This window comes from Hypanus sabinus, chromosome 5 (assembly GCF_030144855.1).
Source record: "Hypanus sabinus isolate sHypSab1 chromosome 5, sHypSab1.hap1, whole genome shotgun sequence".
In the NCBI taxonomy this organism is placed as follows: domain Eukaryota; kingdom Metazoa; phylum Chordata; class Chondrichthyes; order Myliobatiformes; family Dasyatidae; genus Hypanus; species Hypanus sabinus.
This window is the reverse complement of record NC_082710.1, coordinates 68,993,034-69,015,052: the sequence shown is the minus strand read 5'-3', so window position 1 is coordinate 69,015,052 and position 22,019 is coordinate 68,993,034. Positions and strand designations below refer to the sequence as shown.

The 22,019-nt window shown below is 36.2% G+C and overlaps 1 protein-coding gene across 1 annotated transcript in view; it reads left to right on the top strand.

Annotated features, from left to right (window-relative positions):
• The window catches only part of cenpe (centromere protein E), a 151,473-nt gene that overhangs the window by 105,344 nt on the left and 24,110 nt on the right, over positions 1-22,019 (top strand). Inside the window, exons 42-46 of the mRNA XM_059970108.1 lie at positions 7,792-8,049; positions 9,120-9,299; positions 11,255-11,476; positions 12,415-12,645; positions 16,249-16,464. Of these exons, the coding sequence (XP_059826091.1) occupies positions 7,792-8,049; positions 9,120-9,299; positions 11,255-11,476; positions 12,415-12,645; positions 16,249-16,464 (1,107 nt within the window). The remainder of the gene's footprint in view (positions 1-7,791; positions 8,050-9,119; positions 9,300-11,254; positions 11,477-12,414; positions 12,646-16,248; positions 16,465-22,019) is intronic.

Here is a 22,019-nt window from a genome sequence, read left to right as displayed (position 1 = left end):
AAGGGAATTTTTTCTGATAAAATCTGGAGCTGGGCAAGACTGCCTGCTGTTTGTCTTGTGTATTGCAGAAGGGGAATGTAAGGGGTATCCTAGGAAATGGCAGCCCTCAAAACAGGCCTCCCTGTTTATGGACAGTATCAGTGTAGTCTTCTGTATTCAACTTTTGTCTGCAGATGGAGCATCTGTGATCAGATTGGACTTGCCCCTGACAAAAGTGAATCACAGCACAAACAAAGCCTCATTTTTAGAAACTAGTATGACTTGTTATTTATTTTCGCCGTCAGGTGACATTACTTCAATGAACTGATGATGTTATTGTGAGCAAAGTACCTCATCTTAGTAGGATTTATCTAGGTCATTCATAGAACATTGTATCACAATGCTCGTGGAGCAGAATGTGTGGTATTTATCCTAAAGGTAACCTCTTCCCGGATGCATTATTTATCAGTGCCTGTAAAAAGAATTACTTTCCCTTGGAAGTGTTCATTTTCGGCGGTTCCAGTGATGTCATAGTCGAGAATGGCAGCTTAAGTCTCCTCTGGAAAAACGTGTATTAAGCCCCATTAACCTGTCAAATATAATATTTTTTGAAAAATATTTGAACTGAAAAGAGGGGCAATAATGGAGAAAAGGAATGGAAATTAAAAAAAAAACGACAATGCAGAGCCTGCGTCCTAGAGGAGTGCAGTGAGCGGCTCTCCGATCCGAGCGAGGCGGCCGCCGGGCCTCGTTCAGACGAAGCAGCAAATATCTTTGAAATAATGGAGGTCCAGAAAGATGTAAAGCAGCAGCTCCATGATATTAAGGCAGAGCTCGCCAGCGTTAATCAAAAAATAGCGGTGGCAGAGACTCGAATTGAGAAGGTGGAAGATCGCATTCAAAGCGTGGAACGGATACTGAGTAAGCCAATAAAAATAATACATCACCAAGAAGGTAAACTGCTTGACCTGGAGGGAAGATCACAGTGGAAAAATGACAGAATCTACAATATTCCCGAAGGAGTGGAGGGCTCGTCTATGACGGAGTTTGTCGGAAAGTTACTGCCGGACAAGCTGGATGTTCCCCCGGCTATAAAGCTGTAAGTCGAAAGAGCCCACTGCGCATTAGTCCCAAAACCTACCCAGGATAAAAAGCCATGCTCAATAATAATTAAATTCCTTCGGTACAGCACCAAGGCGGAGATTCTACGAAGGGCCTGGGGTAAGAAGAGAGTATTTTTAGAGGATAATTTAATATATTTTGACCAAGATTAGCCCCCCTCCCCCCCGCGGTCCTCCAGAAACGCAAAGAATACTCTGAAGTAAAGCGAGTACCAAAGCAAAACAAGATTAGATTTCAAACTCCGTACCCTGCTAAACTTCGAGTGTTTTATGACAACTGGATGTGGTTGTACCAGACGGTGGATGAGGCGACTACAGACATGAAGGCCAGAGAGTTGCTTGTTAGCGTCACCAAAACGAGGAAAAGCCTGACTGAGGAATTATCCCGCTCCACTTGGGAAATAGTGTGAGAATCGAGAAGGCAGGAGACGGGAGGAGGTCGAGAGAAACATATAAGGAAGAGACCGGGAGTTTCCCAAAGGCAGTCCTTGCCCCCTTCAGAAGAGCCATAAAGGTTGGCTAACTTTAAAAATGTTGAGAAGCTAAATGGAAGCAAAAGTACACGGTGATATACCTATCTCGAGAAATACTTATTATAATGTGTTTATATTACTCAGTTGTTATTTATTCTCTCACTCCTTTTTCTCCACCAAAATGAGAATATATATATGTGTATGTAATGTGTGTGTGTGTGTGTGTGTATATATATACACACGTATGTGTGTGTGTGTGTGTGTGTGTATATATATAAATATGTGTGTGTGTGTGTATGTATGTGTGTGTATGTGTGTATATATATATATACACACACACATACACATACATACATATACAGGAGGAGTACACAGGGAAATCTTTTCTGTGTAATGGATTTATTCACTGACTTTTATGAATACTGCAATGGGGGCCCTCAACTCACAAGTAGGAGGGGTTATTCCTCCACAGCTAGACTTTTCCTCTAGCTCAACGCAGGGTCATCTACTAGAGACCTCAGTCTTGCAGTCACACGTTCATTGCCCTTTTTGTTGCTATTTGCGTTTCTTGGTTCTTATTTGTTCAGGGAGTAGATCGATTAAGTTTTATTCTAATTTCAATTCTACATTGACAGATAAATACAGATGGCTAAGGACAAGGTAAAATTCATTTCTTTTAATGTCAATGGGCAATGTCAATCCAATCAAACGTAAGAGAATTTTATCCAATTTGGAACAATTCGATTCATACTGGAAAAAATGGTTTAACTACATAATGCCTCATAGGCCTGATTTTATTCTCACAAATCAATGAATCTGTTGTTAAAAAAATGATCACTCCCTACTTGTACATAGTTCTTTCCTTTTGCTTGTTTTTTCTTTCCACTCTTTTCTATAAGTGTATACCCCAGATAAATACTTTGTGGAGATTTGTGATATACATGATTATATAATATATATGTACAATGTCTGAAATACATCTTATGGAAATGTTTGTTTGATGAACTTCAATAAAAAATAAATTATAAAAAAGGAAATGTTCATTTCCTGTTGTTTTTCAACATTGAATTACAGTGGATTCAATTTGTCTTTTTTTGACACTGATCAACAGGAAATAAAGTTCTTTCGTTTCAACATAAAAACTAAATCACTATGAAGTGCTCTAAATTAATTACAAATATAAAACACAAAATAATTAATTTCATAAGTATTTACCCCTTCTAATATGACACCAAATCTTCACTGGTGCAGCCAATTGGTTAATTGTAGATCACCTTTGTGCAGTCAAGGTTTTTCAATTGATTGTATTAAGAATACACCTGTGTCTGGAAGGTCCAACTGCTGGTGTGTCAGTATCCTGGTAAAAACTACACCATGAAGACAAAAGAACTCCAAGAAACTCTGCAAATAAGTCAGCTTACAGAGAGGAGGTGCAGCGCCTAACGGACTGGTGCAGAGCCAACAACCTGTCTCTTAATGTGAACAAAACAAAAGAGATGGTTGTTGACTTCAGGAGGGCACGAAGCGACAACTCCCTGCGGAACATCGACGGCTCCTCGGTAGAGATCGTAAAGAGCACCAAATTTCTTGGTGTTCACCTGATGGAGAATCTCACCTGGTCCCTCAACACCAGCTCCATAGCAAAGAAAGCCCAGCAGCATCTCTACTTTCTGCGAAAGCTGAGGAAAGTCCATCTCCCACCCCAATCCTTATCACATTCTACAGGGGTTGTATTGAGAGCGTCCTGAGCAACTGCATCCCTGCCTGGTTCGGAAATTGTACCATCTCGGATCACAAGACCCTGTAGTGGATAGTGAGGTCAGCTGAGAAGATCACTGGTGTTTCTCTTCCCACCATCACGGACATTTACACTACACGCTGCATCCGCAAAGGAAACAGCATTATGAAGGACCCCATGCACCCGTCATACAATCTTTTCTCCCTCCTGCCGTCTGGGAAAAGGCTCCGAAGCATTCGGGCTCTTACAACTGGACTAAATAACAGTTTCTTCCCCCAAGTTATCAGATTCCTCAATACCCGAAGACTGGACTGACACCTTGCCCTACTGTCCTGTTTATTATTTATTGTAATGCCGGTATTGTTTTTGTGCAATTTATGCAGTCCAGTGTAAGTCTGTAGTCTAGTATAGCTTTCTGTGTGTCTTTTTTTTACTACGTAGTTCAGTCTAGTTTTTTGTACTATGTCATGTAACACCATGGTCCTGAAAAACGTTGTCTCATTTTTACTATGCACTGTACCAGCAGTTATGGTCGAAATTACAATAAAAGATGACTTGACTTGACTTGACTTGAAAAGAACAAGTTGGGAGGTGGATACAAGAAAATTTCCAAGTCAGTGAATACAGTTGTCAATCATCAAGAAATGGAAAGAACACGGCACAGCTGTAAATCTGCCTAGAGCAGGCCATCCTCTAAAACTGAGTGACTGTGCAAGAAGGGAACTGGTGAGGGAGGACACTAAGAGACCAATGACAACTCTAGAGGGGTTACGAGCTTCAGTGGCTGAGATGGGTGTGACTGTGCATACAACATCTGTTGCCTGGGTACATCACCAGTCACCACTTTATTGGAGAGGAGCAAAGAGAAAGCCACTGTTGGGGGCGTGGGAAGAGAAAGCACATGAAATCTGGGCTGGAGTTTGTCAGAAGGCATCTTGAGAGTCCAAAGTCAGCTGGAAGAAGGTTCTATGGTCAGATGAAACGAAAACTGAGGCTTTTGGCCATCAAGCTGACGTAAGCCAAACTCTGCACATCATGAAAAATGCACCATCCCTGCCATGGAGCATGGTGGAGGCTGCATCATGCTGTGGGGATGCTTCATTGCAGCAGACCCTGGAAAGCCTGTGAAAATAGAGAGAAAAATGAATGCAGCAAAATACAGGGAAATCCTGGAGGTAAAATGGGCTGCAGTCTGCCAGAGAACTGTGACTTGGGGGAAGAATGACCCCAAGCAGAAAGCTGAAGCTACACAGGAATAGCTTTAAAACAACAAAATTAATGTCCTGGAGTGGCCAAGTCAGTGTCCAGACCTCAGTCCAATTGAAAATTCGTAGCTGGATTTGTAAAAAGCTGTGTGCTCATGATTCCCATGCAATCTGACTGAGTTTGTTAAAGAAGAATGGGAAAAACTTGCAGTGTCCAGATGTGCAATGGTACCGGAAGTTTGAGAAATCGATATGTCGGAATGGGAAATGAAATTAAAGTGGCTGGCCACTGGGAGAGCCCATTTTTTTCTGGCAGACGCTCAGTGATACGATCTCCCAGTGTACTCAGGTCTTACAGATTATACAGGTGGCTACACTGGAAACACTTCATACAGTATATGAGCCCAACAGACTCGCAGGTGATGAGTCACCTCACCCGGAAGGACTTTTTGGGGCCCTGAATGGTAGTGACACTGTTACACAAGAGGCCACCTCTACTGTCCATCCATATCCTCCTGTACTGTTGTGATGAGGCCACGCTCAGGTTGGAGGAGCAACACCTTGTGTTCCTTCTGGGTAGCCTCCAGCCTGATGGCATGAACATCGATTTCTTGAACTTTTGGTAATTGCCCCCCCCCCCACCCCCATCCCCTTCACGACTCCCATTCCCATTTCCTCCTTTCACCTTATCTCCTTGCCTGCCCATTGCCTCCCTCTGGTGCTCGTCCCCTTTTTTCTTTCTTCCATCTTCCTTCTGTGCTCTCCTATTAGAATTCCCTCTTCTCCATCCCTGGAGATCAACTTCCCTGCTCTTTACTTCACCCCACCCCCTCCTGATTTCACTTATCACCTTGTGTTTCTTCAGTCCCTCCCACACCTAGATCTGACTCCCTGTTTTGTTTTCTCCAGTTGTGCTGAAGGGTCTCTGCTCATCAGGTCAACTCTACTGTTTTCCATAGCTGTTGCCTGTCCTGCTGAGTTTCTTTAGCGTTTTGTTTGTGTTGCTTGGATATTCATCATCTGCAGATTTTCTCTCTTTTGTGATTCCATTTCCTATCTGTTAGTTTTAGGTCAACGTAATCAAATTTAGTTAGTTTTCTATCACAATACAATTTCCTTACCCTTTTCTGGCCAGAGTTTATCTCAGTCTTCAAAATCCCTGTTGTCCTTTCATTTGACTTTTCAGTTGGCTCCTTGTGGGTCTCAGACCCTGTCTTGCACTTACTATCTTGCCCCTGTCCAGGAGCTCGGATGGTCACCGACCATGTGGGCCCCTTGTCTGCACTGGTCTTGTGTTAAATATTCCCCATGAGCATTTCCCAAGTGTAATTCACAGTATGACACTTCATTAGACCCTGTATAAAAGGGGTCGCATCCTCATTGTTAAATTGTTAGGAAAATTAATTTGCTAAGGAAATTCAATTAAAGTTGGTCACTAATGAATTGGACATAGACTTCAAAATGACTAGGGAGTACCTTTATCGTGAATAAGAGAAAAATGATTCACTGGTGCAATCATCAAGTCTTCCCAAGGACACACAGTCAATTACATCAGTCAAAGGTGTTTTTAAAAAAAAGTCAGTCCTGTGCATCTTTTCAATTCCCATGAAAATGCCAGACAGTCTCTCTTCTGCCCATAACACGCAGAGATGGGAAGTTAGAACATCCTTGAAATTTAAGATAGATTATTGCAAGTATGCTGAGAACCCAGGCTGAATGGTGAGTCTTTTTTTAATGATGCACAAAAGTTCATTATATCCTTAAGGTACAAAAGTATAATTTATTTTGTTAGCACCAGACAGATGGAGGAAAACCAGACACACTTTTTAATTGTCAGAAACTTGACAGTCCACAGAGTCCTCCCTACAACTTATGACCTTCACCATCTTCATCTTGGTTTATGTGGCTGTGCTTTGCACCAAAGCCAGCACTAGGCATATTGTTAATTAAAGTTAGGGACAGGGTGTTAATAACTCAAATATTTTAACCTTTGTTCAGAATTTTCTTCCACAGTTAGTTAAATCAGTCCACAGGTTACATCCTCTAAATCAAATGCTTCCCTTTTAAAACATCTAGCTGTTCTTGTATCTTACTACTTTTGCATCTGTTAAGATCACTAGCATCCACAATGTTGTCTTAGTTCCCAACCACATATTTCTGAGCATATTAGATATCATTTCAACATCGCTTATAAGCCAATCCTCACTAGACATAGCACCAAAAGCACATTTCTTCTGTACTACTTTACCAATTGAATCAAGTTTCTATCCATCACTTAAGTAATCGCGTAAGATTTCAGTTAACTGAGCTGGGAACTTGAGGAAGGAATTGACCAGTCTGTTTCAAAGCTTCAGCTGTTGTATTAAATTCAAACTTCAGGAGTACTCTTCACTTTTAGATGTCAAAAATCTCACAACCCTGTTGTGACTATAATATCAGGTTATAACCACCAAGCACATTTATTCATCCACTATTTTAAAACTTTTATCGGGCTCTTGTCCAGCAACATATATCAGCCTCTGGGTTTCTCTGATAATTTATGCTGGCCCCCTGGGTTGCACGACTATGAAAACTTTAATTGCATCTGCCACAGGCAAAATAAAATACAGCCTCTGCTCTCTTTTAAAAGATGTACTGAAGATATTTATTCTCGAACAAATAAGGAACAGAGGAACCTGTCTTACCTTCCTGATGCACACTTGAAACTTTCTTTGTCCAGTTTTCTTCAAATAACTGACCCACATTCAAGCACCATATTGTCAGAACCGTATTATTTTTCTGATCCTCCAGGTTCTTCTGGGAGTCAAGAATGGTAATCAGTCCTGTTTAACCATCGTTGATTTTAAAGTTTAAACAAATATACAAATACCAGGCAAGCTAAGTAAAGAGCTGAGAAATAAAACAGAAATGGATGTAAAGCAAAGCAGATGATTGAAAAGAGAAAAAAGATGGCACCTCTTAAAAATCCATCACCTTTATTATTGAGATGTGAGAAATTTCCTTATAATTAGTCATTAACCCACCAATGCTTGCACAATTACATCACATGGGTTATGTGCTAATAAAGCCAATAGTGTTACTACTTTACCTCTTTCTGCCAGTAAGTGGGGATTAGCCACTATACTCTGAAAAATACAAGCATTTGTTTAAAAAATATAAATGAATAAACTACAATTTGAGACTTACATTTATTCATCTAATATCTTAAAGTAATTTAAAAACAACTTCATTTGCACTTTGTTTAATCTAGCAATATTAATGAATTTTCAAATTAGGCACAAAAACCAGAGGAGGAACTTCACCACACAGTCTCTCAGCGTGACATGTTGCTTGCTGAAATTGAAAGGCTGAGATCTCGTGTTTCCAAAGAGGAGGTAGAAATTCAGAAAAAAGAATTCAATCAACGGATCCAGCAGCTGGAGGATGAAAAGTCCTGCTTGCTAAAGGAAAGGGATGAACTTCAGGAGAAGCTGAAATGTATCAAAGTCGAACAAGAAGAAATGAAAAAAGCCCTGCCAGAAAGCTCTGGGGTGGTGAGTCATACTTAACAAGTTCCTTGGAATGAAGATTCTTCATGTCTTTAATGTATTTTAGAATTCGGCTGCGTGGGATGTTCATGTATTCTGATGCTGTGTGCTCTAGACCTGGATTTGCCCATTATAGCAAACATTGTTTCCATGTCTATTCTGTCTCACCCTATCAAAGGTTCTTGTGACTACATTGGAATCCTCCTGTAATGATTGACATGCTCTTGGGGGTGTTCCTGCTTTATTGTTTTGAAAGGTTTATCGGGTTCTAGTTTATTCCCTGCACTGGGTACGGCCTTTTTCAACTTTGGAGCACTCTATAACCATTAAACTAATTTGGTAACCTGCTTTATCTTCTTCACCCATTTTTGGCAGACACCTATCTAAATCGGTAGAACCATTGGTCAGAGTGCATGGCTCTTGTAAAAACTAATTCTAAGCAGAATGTATAATCTGTTTCTGTGTAGCATTGCATTATTTAATGCTTCCTACCAAAATAAAAGGTCATTCTCAGCAAATATTTTAGCAGAAAATTCTTTGTGCACTGATGGTTGGAACTGTTTGCCACATAGATGTCTTGAGACAAAATCTTCCTCCCTTTTACTCCTTTTCCCCATGGTTGTGCATATTAATTTCTCTCAATATCATACCCTTTTTGAGACTACTGATTGCCTAAAATCATTCAAGTTATTTTTAATAAATTACTCAAGAAATGTATTGACTTTTAGTCATGGGCAATGCAATTTAATTATAATCACAAATAACTCAATCAAAATTACATGAACTTATTAATTTCTTGTGTCTTTAGCATTTTTCAGAAAATCACACTTGCTAAAATAGTATTCAAGGTATACATTTTCATTTTAAGTATCATTTAAAAGAGTAAGATTGAAGTGTGAATGTTATTTATGTACAGAACCATTTAACATTCCTCTTTTCCTCCATTCCTGAGATTGTGGTTCATATATTAAGTTCTGATTTTAACTCAGGACAGACATAATGTATGACAGTTTAATGGTGTTGCAGTTAACTTCTACTTTGTATGGGATTGTAAATATGTAATTTTTGACTAACAGCTTAAGATGGAGAAAAGAAGAGATGAAGAACTTAGTAAAATGGACACGAGTCTTGAAAAACAAGTTTTTGATTTGAAAGACAAAACACTAACTGAATCCACTACTCCAGAAAATAAGGAAATTGAAGCAGAAATTAATATGCTTTCTAATCATCTACAGGAGAAAGATCATCTTTTCCAGGTAAGATTTAAGCATCAGTTCTATCGTTAAAAGTAACTGAGAAATAAACATGCATGGAATACTAGTCTGGAGGTAGTTACTGGTCTTTTACAGTTGATGCATTTTTATGGATGATTTACAGATTCCTCTGAAACCCCTAGCGCTGTAGAAATTATGGGAAGATCCTAAAGTGATCAGAAATGATTTAGTGGAATAGTTATGGTCACATGGCTTGTGAGCACCCTGTTTGGGAAACTGGTTGGGTGTATTTATGGGGGTGCAGGCATCTACGTGGTATTCCAGTGTACGGAGACTGTGAGGCCAGCTGGCAGCTTCTCTTCACAATGCGACTCATCTCCTTTCATAGCTGTTTCTGAGATCCTCTCCCACATTCTGTTTTTGTTTACTTTCAACTTGGGAACAGTTCAGGTTAGAAACTGTTCTCAGGAATAGAAGCCAGTCATTACCAAGGACTATCTGCATTTCCTGTAACAGAAGGCTGTGAAATGATTTAAACAATATCTTTCTTCACTGATGGCAGCAGCTAAATTAGACAATCCCTTTCTACTAGTTTGCCGTAAGCTTGAGATGATCTTCAACAGTAACAGAAGGACTCTGGGAGTACTTTGATAGTTTGCAGTATTTCAAAGAGGTGCCTCACTCAGTTCTGAGACAATTGGACATGATTAATTAATTCTGTTCTGTAGATAAAGATGAAATCCCATGTATGCATAGAAGAAAATGGAGACCACTGCCTAAAATTACATCTAATTGTAGGGTAATTGCAGGTTGATGCAGTGCAGTTTGGTCAGAGTAATGGCAAATGTAAAACTTATTTCAGATAGAATTACAATTCATCTGGATGAGGAAGTGGAGGGATGGGTTAGTAAGTTTGCTGATGACACAAAGGTTGGAGGTGTTGTGGATAGTGTGGAGGGCTGTCAGAGGTTACAGCGGGACATTGATAGGATGCAAAACTGGGCAGAGAAGTGGCAGATGGAGTTCAACCCAGATAAGTGTGAGGTGGTTCATTTTGGCAGGTCAAGTATAATGTCAATATGGTATTGATGGTAAGACTCTTGGCAGTGTGGAGGATCAGAGGAATCTTGGGGTCCAAGTCCATAGGACACTCAAAGCTACTGCGCAGGGTGACTGTTGTTAAGAAAGCATATGGTGCAATGGCTTTCATCAATCGTGGAACTGAGTTTAGGAGCTGAGAGGTAATATTGCAGCTCTATAGGACCCTGGTCAGACCCCACTTGGAGTACTGTGCTCAGTTCTGGTCGCCACACTGCAGGAAGGATGTGGAAACCATAGAAAAGGTGCAGAGCAGATTTACAAGGATGTTGCCTGGATTGGGGAGCATGCCTTATGAGAATAGGTTGAGTGAACTTGGCTTTTTCTCCTAGGAGTGACAGGGGATGAGAGGTGACCTGACAGAGGTGTATAAGATGATGAGAGGCATTGATCGTGTGGATAGTCAGAGGCTTTTTCCCAGGGCTGAAATGGCTAGCATGAGAGGGCACAGTTTTAAGGTGCTTGGAAGTAGGTACAAAGGGAGATGTCTGGGGTAAGTTTTTTTTACGTGGAGAGTAGTGAGTGCGTGGAATGGGCTGCTGGTGATGGTGGTGGAGGCGGACACAATAGGGTCTTTTAAGAGACTCCTGGATAGGTACATGGAGCTTAGGAAAATAGAGGGCTATGGGTATCTTAGGTAATTTCTAAGGTAAGGACATGTTCAGCACAGCTTTGTGGGCCTAAGGGCATGTATTGTGCAGTAGATTTTCTATGTTTCTAGATGGTGGAATTTAAATAGGTATTGTGAAATGTTAACATGCTTTAATGCTTCAGCAACGTGTGTCCTTGCCATGCATCCCTGCCGGCATTGATGCCATTTCACGTTTCCGTCATTTTAAACCTACTTGAGAAAAGGTATGCAGTGTGTTGGACTGAAGTTTATTTTTATTATTATTCAGGAAACAATTCAAAGTTTATTCCAAATGGAAAATGAGTACAAGATTGAACTAGCTAAAACTGACCAACAGCTGTCAAGAGAGGGGGAAGAATGGAATGAGCTACTGGTCAAATTTTGTTCCATGTTCCCCGAAGAGTCAACAGAATCAATAAGCATTAAGAAACTACAGGAAGAGAATCAAAAAGTATATGAACAGCTTGTGTTGTGGAGGAGTCATTTTTTGGTAATTACAACTTTAACATGCAATATTTCAATGAGTAGGTTTTGCTGCATAGTTTAAATTTATAAACAAGCAATTGGAATTTTGAAATAATATGAGAACATTCAAGGAACAACTGACCCAGTGGCATTTTCAGAGTGGAAGATAGAATTGTCATTTTGTATTTATTATTCTTTATTTAGAACAGAACAATTTTGAAATTTTGAATTGTCCCTGTGTCCAGTCTCAATAGTTATGCATTTCTAACAATAAATTACTTTGGTAATTTAGTTACCCAATATGGATATATGTTATTTCCAAATTTTTAACTTCCAAATTGGTTACAACTGAATGTGATGTCACATCATTGAGAGTTTAGTGTCATAGTAGGTACTAAAGTGAAGGTGAACTGGTGAGGGACGATCCTAGTGATTTCAGTATACAAACAGCAATCTGAAATATATTTCATCAATCAAAACAGACATTGATTCATGATAAAGTATAACTTCCAAACATAGACACCTCAAATTTAGCTGGTGAAGAAATCTTGTAAAATAAGAAACATTTGTAGGCACATTCTGTATCAAAGGTCCAATATAAAAACTGGGTTACCATTACATTAATACCATTTTGTAATCAAATGGATTTGAAATTCTGTATAGATCTTTTCTGGTGTCTAGGAAGGTCCTGAAGCTAACGTCTGCTTGCCTATATAAGTTAACTTACGACACATAAAAATGGAATTGGTAACTTTGGAAGGTGGTGCAAAAATATCAATTGAAAGCATTTACAAATGTCGACAATTGTGAGCATCTGATTAATACTGGAAGTGTAAGAAAAGTAACAATATGGAAGGAGCCAATCTAACATTCTGGAATGAAATGTAATTCCCTGAAGTATATTAGTTCCCTACTGTTTATTTCTGATCATAGTTTTGCTTTCCTTTCACGTTTTTTCAACAGAGAGTGATGAGTACTGTTCCTCAGAACATAAAGCGATATCAAGTCCCAATAACTGAATGTGACTTGGGTCTAGCAGATGAGCAAAAAAGGAATGGGGAATTGTCTATACAGTTGCAATCTTTGAAGAACCATGTTTCTGACTCTCCTATGCTGGAGTTAACTTTGGAAGAGAAGAATCCTGAAATACTGCGACTTTCTACTTTAATTAATTTCAAAGAAAATCACTTGATGGTTTGTATCATTTATTATTTTGAATAAATTATCAGTGTATTGGAAGGCTGTAATTTCAAGGCTTTGTTTAAGGCTTGAGTACTAGACCAGCCTCCACAGGAATCATTAATGGTATTGGTGTCTAGCTTGTTATAATTTGAGTGGCTAAAATATTATTCATACTGAAAGTGGTATTAATGTATTTTCAGTGCATTTTTGTTGTCCTAATGCTTGTCCTGCTTAACTCTATTTCTCCTAATGTGCACAAGCCTACTCAGCACATCAGAATTTATTTCCCATCTATCATAGTTTACTGCTACTTCCCTGAGTAATGAATTTTGTAAACATTACTTCAACAATTTATGTTTCTATTTTTAACCTTCCTTTTAGTTAATGTTTAGATAACTTTATCAACTCGAGTTGACAGTTAAGGGGCAGAAGTTAAGGGGTAACATGAGGGGGAATTTCTTCACTCAGAGAGTGGCAGCTGTGTGGAAAGAATTTCCAGTAGAAGTGGTAGAGGCACGTTTGATTTTATCATTATAAAAAAAAGGATAGGTATATGGACAGGAAAGGAATGGAGGGTTATGGGCTGATTGCAGGTTGGTGGGACTAGGTGAGAGTAAGCGTTCGGCTTGGACTAGAAGAGCCGAGATGGCCTGTTTCTGTGCTGTAGTTGTTATATAGTTATAACTTAATTTTTGATACTTTGAAGATTTGTTGCTAAAATTCGCTGTCCAGGGTTAAACACAATTTGAATGAGAAGATCCAGAGCACTCAGATCTGTAGGTCCAGTTTTATATTTGACCTTAATACTTCTGGACTACAGATCTGTAAGGTTTGCTGAGATTGTTCTTCCTGATTGATTGTTATCCAGTTGCATTTACTAAAAAGTAAGTGTCCTGGTGTAAAATAAGATCTTTGGTCACTTCAACCAAGATCTCCAGTTCATGTATGATTTGATGGTGATTGCTAAAAAGAGCTGGAGCCTTTGCATTTGTACCACAGAAATAAATGGAGAAGGGAGCCTGTAATATTTTGGTGATTTTTTTCTTGTTTTATTTCCTTGCCACACATCCCCAGCAGAACAATGTTTCATGAAGATTGTTCCCAGGGGTGATACAGCAAAGGGTAGTGATTGTATCATGTCTTTTTGATATGAGGAAGTAGTTGATTTGGAACACTCACTTAACTAAATAATTGAATTGTGGGTCATTCTTACATATTTTCTGAAATACTTTTGTGAAATTCCGACAACAGTGTGATAGGAGTCTATTTTGTATCATTGGGTTTATGCTGTCAAAGTAGCTTGCATGCCTACTATCTGGACGCATGAGTTGAGTGTATTGAATAGATTTACATTGCTCAGTTTACTAAAATAATCACTTCTATCTGCAAATTTCTGCAAATTTGACTTCATCCTTTTGCTAGTGATTCCAAAATACTAAAACTGAACTAAATTTTGAAAATATCCTTGTCCTTCATCTGTTGATTTCATTCTTGATACATACCATCATATCTGTGACATGTCCTTACATAGTGATCCGCAAGAGATTTTGTTCGTTTGTTATTTATTAATCTTGCTGTTTTTCTTGTGTCCTTTGTCTTTGTAATTTTCAAGCTTATCTTGGATTTGAGATTTATTGTAACCATTTTTATACAGTTGGTATCTTAATATTTGTTCCTTTTGAAATCCATGGATCCCTAATTTTATCTGTTCTCCTGAGGGGATTTCTATGTTCTATGACTTTAAAATTTATGTCTGGAAAACCTGTCATTGTTCAGTTGACATCTTAATAATTCTGTTAAATCAAGAAAGGAAGAATCAATGTTGGTTTAATAACTATTGTTAAGAAACTTTCAAAATCGTTCCCAACAGATGTGTCTAATTTATTTTTAATATTTTTTAGAGCAAAAGTATCTGTCTGGTTTCTGAACCAATATAACTTGCAGAGAAAGTACCAAATTAGCACTCAATTTAAAAATGCTGGAAAAATACAGCAAGTCAGACAGGATTTGTGGAAAATGGTTAATGGTTTGGGTTAAAGACTGGTCATTGGAACAGAATTTTGAGGAGTCTTCAATGTGAGTAAGTTAACTGTTTCTTTCACAGATGCTGCCTGACATACTGAGCTTTTCCAGCATTTCTCCGATTTAATTTCAGATTTCCAGCATCTGCACCTAATTATCTTTAATTAATCCATACTGATGCGAGAAGGGAAATGTGCATTTCAATGAAAGCATTTTCAAAATAAATTTCTGGATCAACACATGAATGAAATAAATTATTGTTTTATATCAGTCATCATTGACTGCTAGCGTAATTCTCCATTATGATTTGTCAGTCCATCGCAACATACAAAAGCTTTCATATTTCAAAACTCTAGTCTCTGTTTCCCTTAGCTAGCTGAGATCTATTCCATACTATACCACTCCTCAACTGAGTTGCATAGAGACACTGTTCTTGCATCAGTTTATTTTGGTAAATTTTGTTGACATGGGAAGGGGACTTATCACAATTTGAACTCTCCATTGGACTCTGAACTCTTTGACTGGACGGACTAGTCAAAATACTTTTCCTAATTGAACGTTGCTTTGTCATTTCTGCTGGTAGTTGCTGATGTTTGCTCCCTTAAATTCAGTCTTAAATACCTAATTCTGTTAGATTTTGTTTTGATAATGTTTTGCTGAGTTGAGTCAGAATTTCCTCTGTCAAGTTTAGTATTGATAGCAGCTGCTTATGAAGCTCTATTTTGGGAAAACAGGGATGTGGAACAGGCAGACCACAATCTCAATGTTGAAATAGCCTTCAAATGCTTCGACTACCTTTTATGCAAAGCTTTAATTTGGTTGTTGATATCCAATTCCTTCAAATATTTATGAGATCTCAGTGACCAGTTATTAGTTTCTTTCTATCTGTGTCCTCATTCTGTTTTATTGACCAATCAATAGAGCTTTTAAAAACTTTGCAAGTGATTCAAGTTTTATTTAAATTCTGAATGGGCAACGGTTTTAAAAAGATTTAAATCTTTTACTTGTAGTGTTTTCCACCTTCGTCAACAAAATCTACAGGGAAAAGTTAAGAAACCAAATAATTTAGTAACTTTGAAGAAAATATTTTTTCCTTAGAATGTCATTAAATGTTAAATTAAGATCTTGTTAATCACATGGACTGTGACAGTTATTCACACATTTAATATGCACCACTGCATGGTCCTCCATCAATTCAAAACCAGCAATAAAAAGTATCTTTTCACAATTTAACAATTTTAAAATTTGACAGTAATACCTCTTAACGTAATGTACCCCTTGTAGTGGTGATAATTAAAACTTCACGTGTGAAGCAACAGTAATGCCTTGTACAGCTCATAATTCTTTTCAACTCTGATACTGAATTTTAATTTTCCAGCATCTGTTGTATACACTGCTGTAATGTTCCTGGTAAACAAAATTTTGTTAATAAGCAGAACAAGACTATTTTTCCAATTGAAGAAATTGAATGAAAGATTGAGTGTCCAGTCACCTTCATTTTGGGCCATACTTACTTTAAATAAATAATAGATTCTGCTTTGTACAATCTTATTTAGATGGTTTACGTTTATTCTTACATACTCTCTGATTCAGAATGCCCAGCAGACTTTATCAGATTTGAAACTAAAATATGAAAACCATCTGAGAAGCACAAAGAATGGATTATCGTCCAAGGCAGAAGCTCGAAAGGTTCTACAGGAAAGAATTTCTAATACATCTTTTACAAATGCTTCAAAGACAATTGAAGACATTGAAGATAGAATACGGATACTAAATCAAGACCTTCAACTTCAAAATGAAACAGTTCGGGTATATATTTTTCTTTTTTTTTGAAAACTTTTTTTATTGCATTTTTAAGTGATTACAGAGTAAAGTATGGAAAAAAATGTATATAACCCTTCCCCTCCCCCCTAACTTCCCTATAGAAAAAAAAGAGAAAGAAAGAAAAAAAAGAAAGAGTACCTTGTTGTTGGAAGATCTCCACATGCTCCATGGAGTTCGTAATAACTTTAGTATATATATTTATTTATTTCCCCAAATAACCAATTGTTTCATCTTCAGAGCACTTATATATTTAGTCCTGTCTTTTGTAAATAAGGGCACCGAATTTTCAGAGATGTTTCATATTTATCTCTTAAATCATAAGTAATTTTTTCTAATGGAATACAGCCATAAATTTCTTTATCCAACAGTCTATACTTAAATATGTATCTGATTTCCAAGTAACTGCAATAGCTTTTTTGGTTACTGCCAGTGCAATTTTTATGAATTCTTTCTGATATTTATTTAGTTTGAGTTTCAGTTTTATCCCTTCAATATCACCTAGTAAGAGTAATATTGGATTATGAGGAAGTTGTGTTCCTGTAATTTGTTCCAGTACAAGTCTTAAATTTGTCCAAAAAGGTTGAGTTTTAGAACAAGACCATGTAGAATGTAAAAAAGTACCAGTTTCTTGGTTACATCGGAAACACTGATCAGATAAATTTGGATTTAATTAATTTATTTTTTGTGGTGTAATATATAATTGATGTAGAAAATTATATTGCACTAATCTTAACCGAACATTTATTGTATTTGTCATACTATCAAGACATAGTCTTGACCAATTTGTTTCTTCAATTTTAATATTCAAATCACTTTCCCATTTTTGTCTTGACTTATGGACTCCTTGTTTAATTGCCTGTTTTTGAATCAAATTATACATACAAGATATACATATTTTAATATTTCCTTTTTGAATTAAAATTTCTATTTCATTAGATTTCGGCAATAACATTGTTTGACCTAATTTTTCTCTTAAATAAGCCCTTAGTTGAAAGTAACAAAATAAAGTGCTATTTGATACTCTATATTTATTCTTTAATTGATCAAATGACATTAACATACCTCCTTCAAAAAAATCTCCTATATATCTAATCCCTTTTTGAAACCAATTATATAAAAGTTAATTGTCCATTGTGAAAGGAATAAGTCTATTTTGAATTAAAGATCTCTTTGCTAATAAAGATTTTTTTGTCTCATCATCAACATTTATCTTATTCCATAAGTCAATCAAATGTTTTAATATAGGAGATTCTTTCTTTTCCCGTATCCATTCAGATTCTTATTTATATATAAAATCTTCTGGTACGTTTTCTCCTATTTTATCTAGTTCTATTTTAATCCGTGCCGGTTTATCTTTCTCGAAAAAAGATGCAATAAATCTAAGTTGATTTGCTTTATAATAATTCTTAAAATTTGGAAGTTGTAACCCTCCTAGATCAAATTTCCATGTCAATTTTTCCAACGCTATTCTTGACATCTTACCTTTCCAGAGAAATTTCCTCACATATTTGTTTAACTCTTGAAAAAACTTCTGGGGTAATTGTATTGGTAATGATTGAAATAAATATTGTAGTCTAGGGAATATATTCATTTTTATAGTATTTACTCTACCTACTAATGTTATTGGTAATGCCACCCATTTTTCAAGATCTTCCTGAATTTTTTTCAAAAGTGGTGAATAATTTAATTTGTATAAGTTTTTTATGTCATTATCAACTCTTATACCTAAATATTTTATACATTTGCCGGCCATCTAAATTGAGTTATTAATCGACATTGACTATAATCTCCTTTAGTAAGAGGTAAAATTTCACTTTTATCCCAATTTATTTTACAACCCGATATTTTTCCATATTCTTCTAATCTATAAGATAATTTGCGTAGTGAATGTAATGGATCTGTTAAATAAAGTAGAACATCATCAGCAAATAATCTTGTATTCTTCCTGATTAACTCTGAAACCCTTAATGTCTGGGTCCATTCTAATTCATTTAGCTAATGGCTCTATTGCCAACACAAACAAAGCAGATGATAATGGACAACCTTGCCTAGTTGATCTTGTTAACTGAAATGATGTTGAAATTTGACCATTTGTCACTACTTTAGCTTTGGGATTAGTATTTAAGGTTTTAATCCATTTTATAAATGATGTTCCTAATCCATATTTTTCCAATACCTTAAATAAGAAATACCATTCCAATCTATCAAATGCTTTTTCTGCATCTAAAGCAACTGCCACACTCATTTCCTCCCTCTTTTGTGCTAAATGGATTATACTAAATAACCGGGTTACATTATCTGCCGATTGTCTATTTTTGATAAATCCTGTTTGATCCATATGCACTAATTTTGGTAAGTATTTAGATAATCTATTAGATAAGATTTTTGCTATTAATTTATAATCGGTGTTTAATAAAGAAATAGGTCTATATGATGCTGGTTTTAAAAGGTCTCTATTTTTTTTTGGCAATACTATTTAAATAGCTGTTGAAAAAGATTCTGGAAGTTTATGCGTTCTTTCCACTTGATGTATTAACTCCATAAAAGGAGGAATTAATAAATCTTTAAACTTTTTATAAAATTCAGGCGGAAAACCATCTTCTCCTGGAGATTTATTACTTTGAAATGATCCCAGAGCTTCTTCAACCTCCTTCAATGTAAACGGCATACCTAATCCCTTCTGTTCTTCCGTATTTAATTTTGGAAGAGTTATTTGTGATAAAAAATCTTTCTATCTTAACGTCATCATTTTTTGATTCTGATTTATACAACTCAGAATAAAAATTCTTAACAGCCTCATTAATTTCTAGAGGCTTATAAGTAATTTCATTCACTTTTGTTCAAATTGCATTTATTGTTTTAGAAGTCTGATCTGTTTTTAACTGCCATGCAAGGACCTTATGTGATCTTTCACCTAGTTCATGATATCTCTGTTTAGTTCTCATAATTGCTTTTTCTGTTCAATATGTCTGGAGTGTATTATATTGTAACTTCTTATTAATAAGTTGTCTGTGTTTTTCTTCTGTCATATTTCTTTGAGATTCTTTTCTAATTTTATAATCTCTTTTTCCAATTGATCTATTTCTATCATATATTTCTTCTTAATTTTAGAAGTATACCTTATTATCTGACCTCTCAAATATGCCTTCATTGCTTCCCACAATATAAATTTATCATCAACTGAATGTAAATTTGTATCTAAAAAGAACTGAATCTGCTTTTTCATAAAATCACAAAAATCTTGACGTTTTAGTAGAATTGAATTAAATCTCCATCTATAAATTGATTCCTCTTTATCTATCATTATCATTGTCATTATTAAAGGAGAGTGATCAGACAATATTCTTGCTTTATATTCCACATTTTTCACTCTATCTTGAGTATTCGTTGATAATAGGAAAAAATCTATCCTTGAGTATGTTTTATGTCTATTTGAATAAAATGAATAATCTCTTTCTTTTGGATTGATTCTTCTCCATATATCAATCAAATTTAAGTCTTTCATCAATGATAGAGTTAATTTTACTACTTTTGATTTTGTAACAGCCTTTGTTGATCTATCTAAAACTGGATCTAAACAAAAATTAAAATCTCCACCTATTAATATTTTATCATGTGTGTTAGCCAAATTCAAAAAGACCTCCTGTATAAATTTTACATCATTTTCATTTGGTGCATAAATATTCATAAGAGTCCATAGTTCTGAAAAAATTTGACAATGTATAATTAAATATCTTCCTACCGAATCAATTAATACATTTTGTATTTTAATTGGTAAATTTTTATTAACCAAAATTGCAACTCCTCTCGCCTTTGAGTTAAATGAAGCTGCAATAACATTTCCAACCCAGTCTCTTTTTAATTTCTGATGTTCTATGTCCGTTAAATGAGTTTCTTGTAAGAAAGCTATATCTATTTTCATTTTTTTAATATATGTTAAAATTCTTTTTCTTTTTACTGGTCCATTAAGCCCATTAACATTAAAACTTAAAAAATTCAATAAATTAGTCATTGTTTTTAATTATGTTACTCCAATCTATAATAATGCCTAATCTTTCAACTTTCATGGTATCCTGGGAAATCTTTTTAGAAGTCTCCATGTTGCTATGTGTGTCCCCACCAATCATCCAGGCAAAAGAATAGAAGAAAAATAGAGTATAAAGAAAAAAACAAAATACCCCCCTACTAATGTTGTGAAAGAAAAAAACACAACATTACCCCCCTCTATTGTACGGGTCATGGCAATCGCCATGATTACACACGTGAATCCCGTAGTAACCGATTCAAAGCTCCCCAGCCCCCCCGCAACATAAAAAATATATATATATAAAAAAGAAAAAAACATACTATTCTCAATTAATATTTCTAAAATTTTACTTTTCTCCCTTATATCATCCTTAAATGTCCATCAGTTCCATACGCTAACTCTGTCTTCGTCTTTAACCATTACATTTAGAAGTCTCTACGTTTAATTAGCGAATAAATGGAAGTTTTTGTGCGAACATCTCCGCATCTTGATAATCGGAAAAAAATCTTTTACCCTCCTCCAAAAAAATTATCAGTGTTGCTGGGTGATGCATTAAAAACTTATAACCTTTTTCCCATAAGACTTTTTTCTGAATTAAATTCTTTTTTTCTCTTCAAAAGGTTATAACTTATATCAGGATAAAAAAGAACTGGTTTCTCTGCTATCATCAATGGACCCTTTCTTCTTTTGGCACCTTGGGCAGCCGCCCTCAAAATCTTTTCTTTATCCTGGTATCTTAAACATCTTATCAAAATTGATCGCGGATTTTGGTCATCTTGAGATCTTGGCCTTAAGGCTCTGTGAGCCCTTTCAATCTCAATTGAAGTTTCTTCTCCCATTTCCAATTTTTCAGGAATCCATTTTTGAAAAAAATTTATTGGGTCTTCTCCTTCGGTATCTTCTTTAAGTCCAACAATTTTAATATTGTTGCGTCTACTAAAATTTTCAAGCTTATCAATTTTTTCCACGAGTTGTTTTCTTTCTGATGTCTAGGCATTATTATCATCTTCCATATTCTTCATTCTTCCATCCATATCTTCCATTTTGACTTCCAAATCTGTAATTTTCTTTTCCATTTTTTCCTGTTTCTTTGTCATTTTATCAAACATAGTCTCCATATTTATTATTTTTTCTTTAATTACTTTTTGGTTACTTTTAATGCATTTAATTTATGCATTATTTGTCTCCCAAAGTCTTTTTTGTATTTTCAGAGGAACTTTCATCTCCATCTTTGTCTGATTTTTCCAGAGAATCCGACTCTCTCTCAGATTCACTTTCACTGTCGGTTTCAGTCGTTGCTGGGTTTTGTAGTTCTGGTTGCTCTCGTTTGCGCATGCTCGTTCCTTTACGCTTGCGCAGTTCTCGTTGATCTTTTCCTTTAGAAATGGCTGATGCTGCCGCAGTTTCCTGTTCTGTTTCGCCGGTGATGTACTGTACCTGAGTCCGTGGTTCTTCGGTAGAAGTAGGCCTTGATTCTGTTCCAACTTGAGCTGTCTTCGCGGTAGTAGTTTTC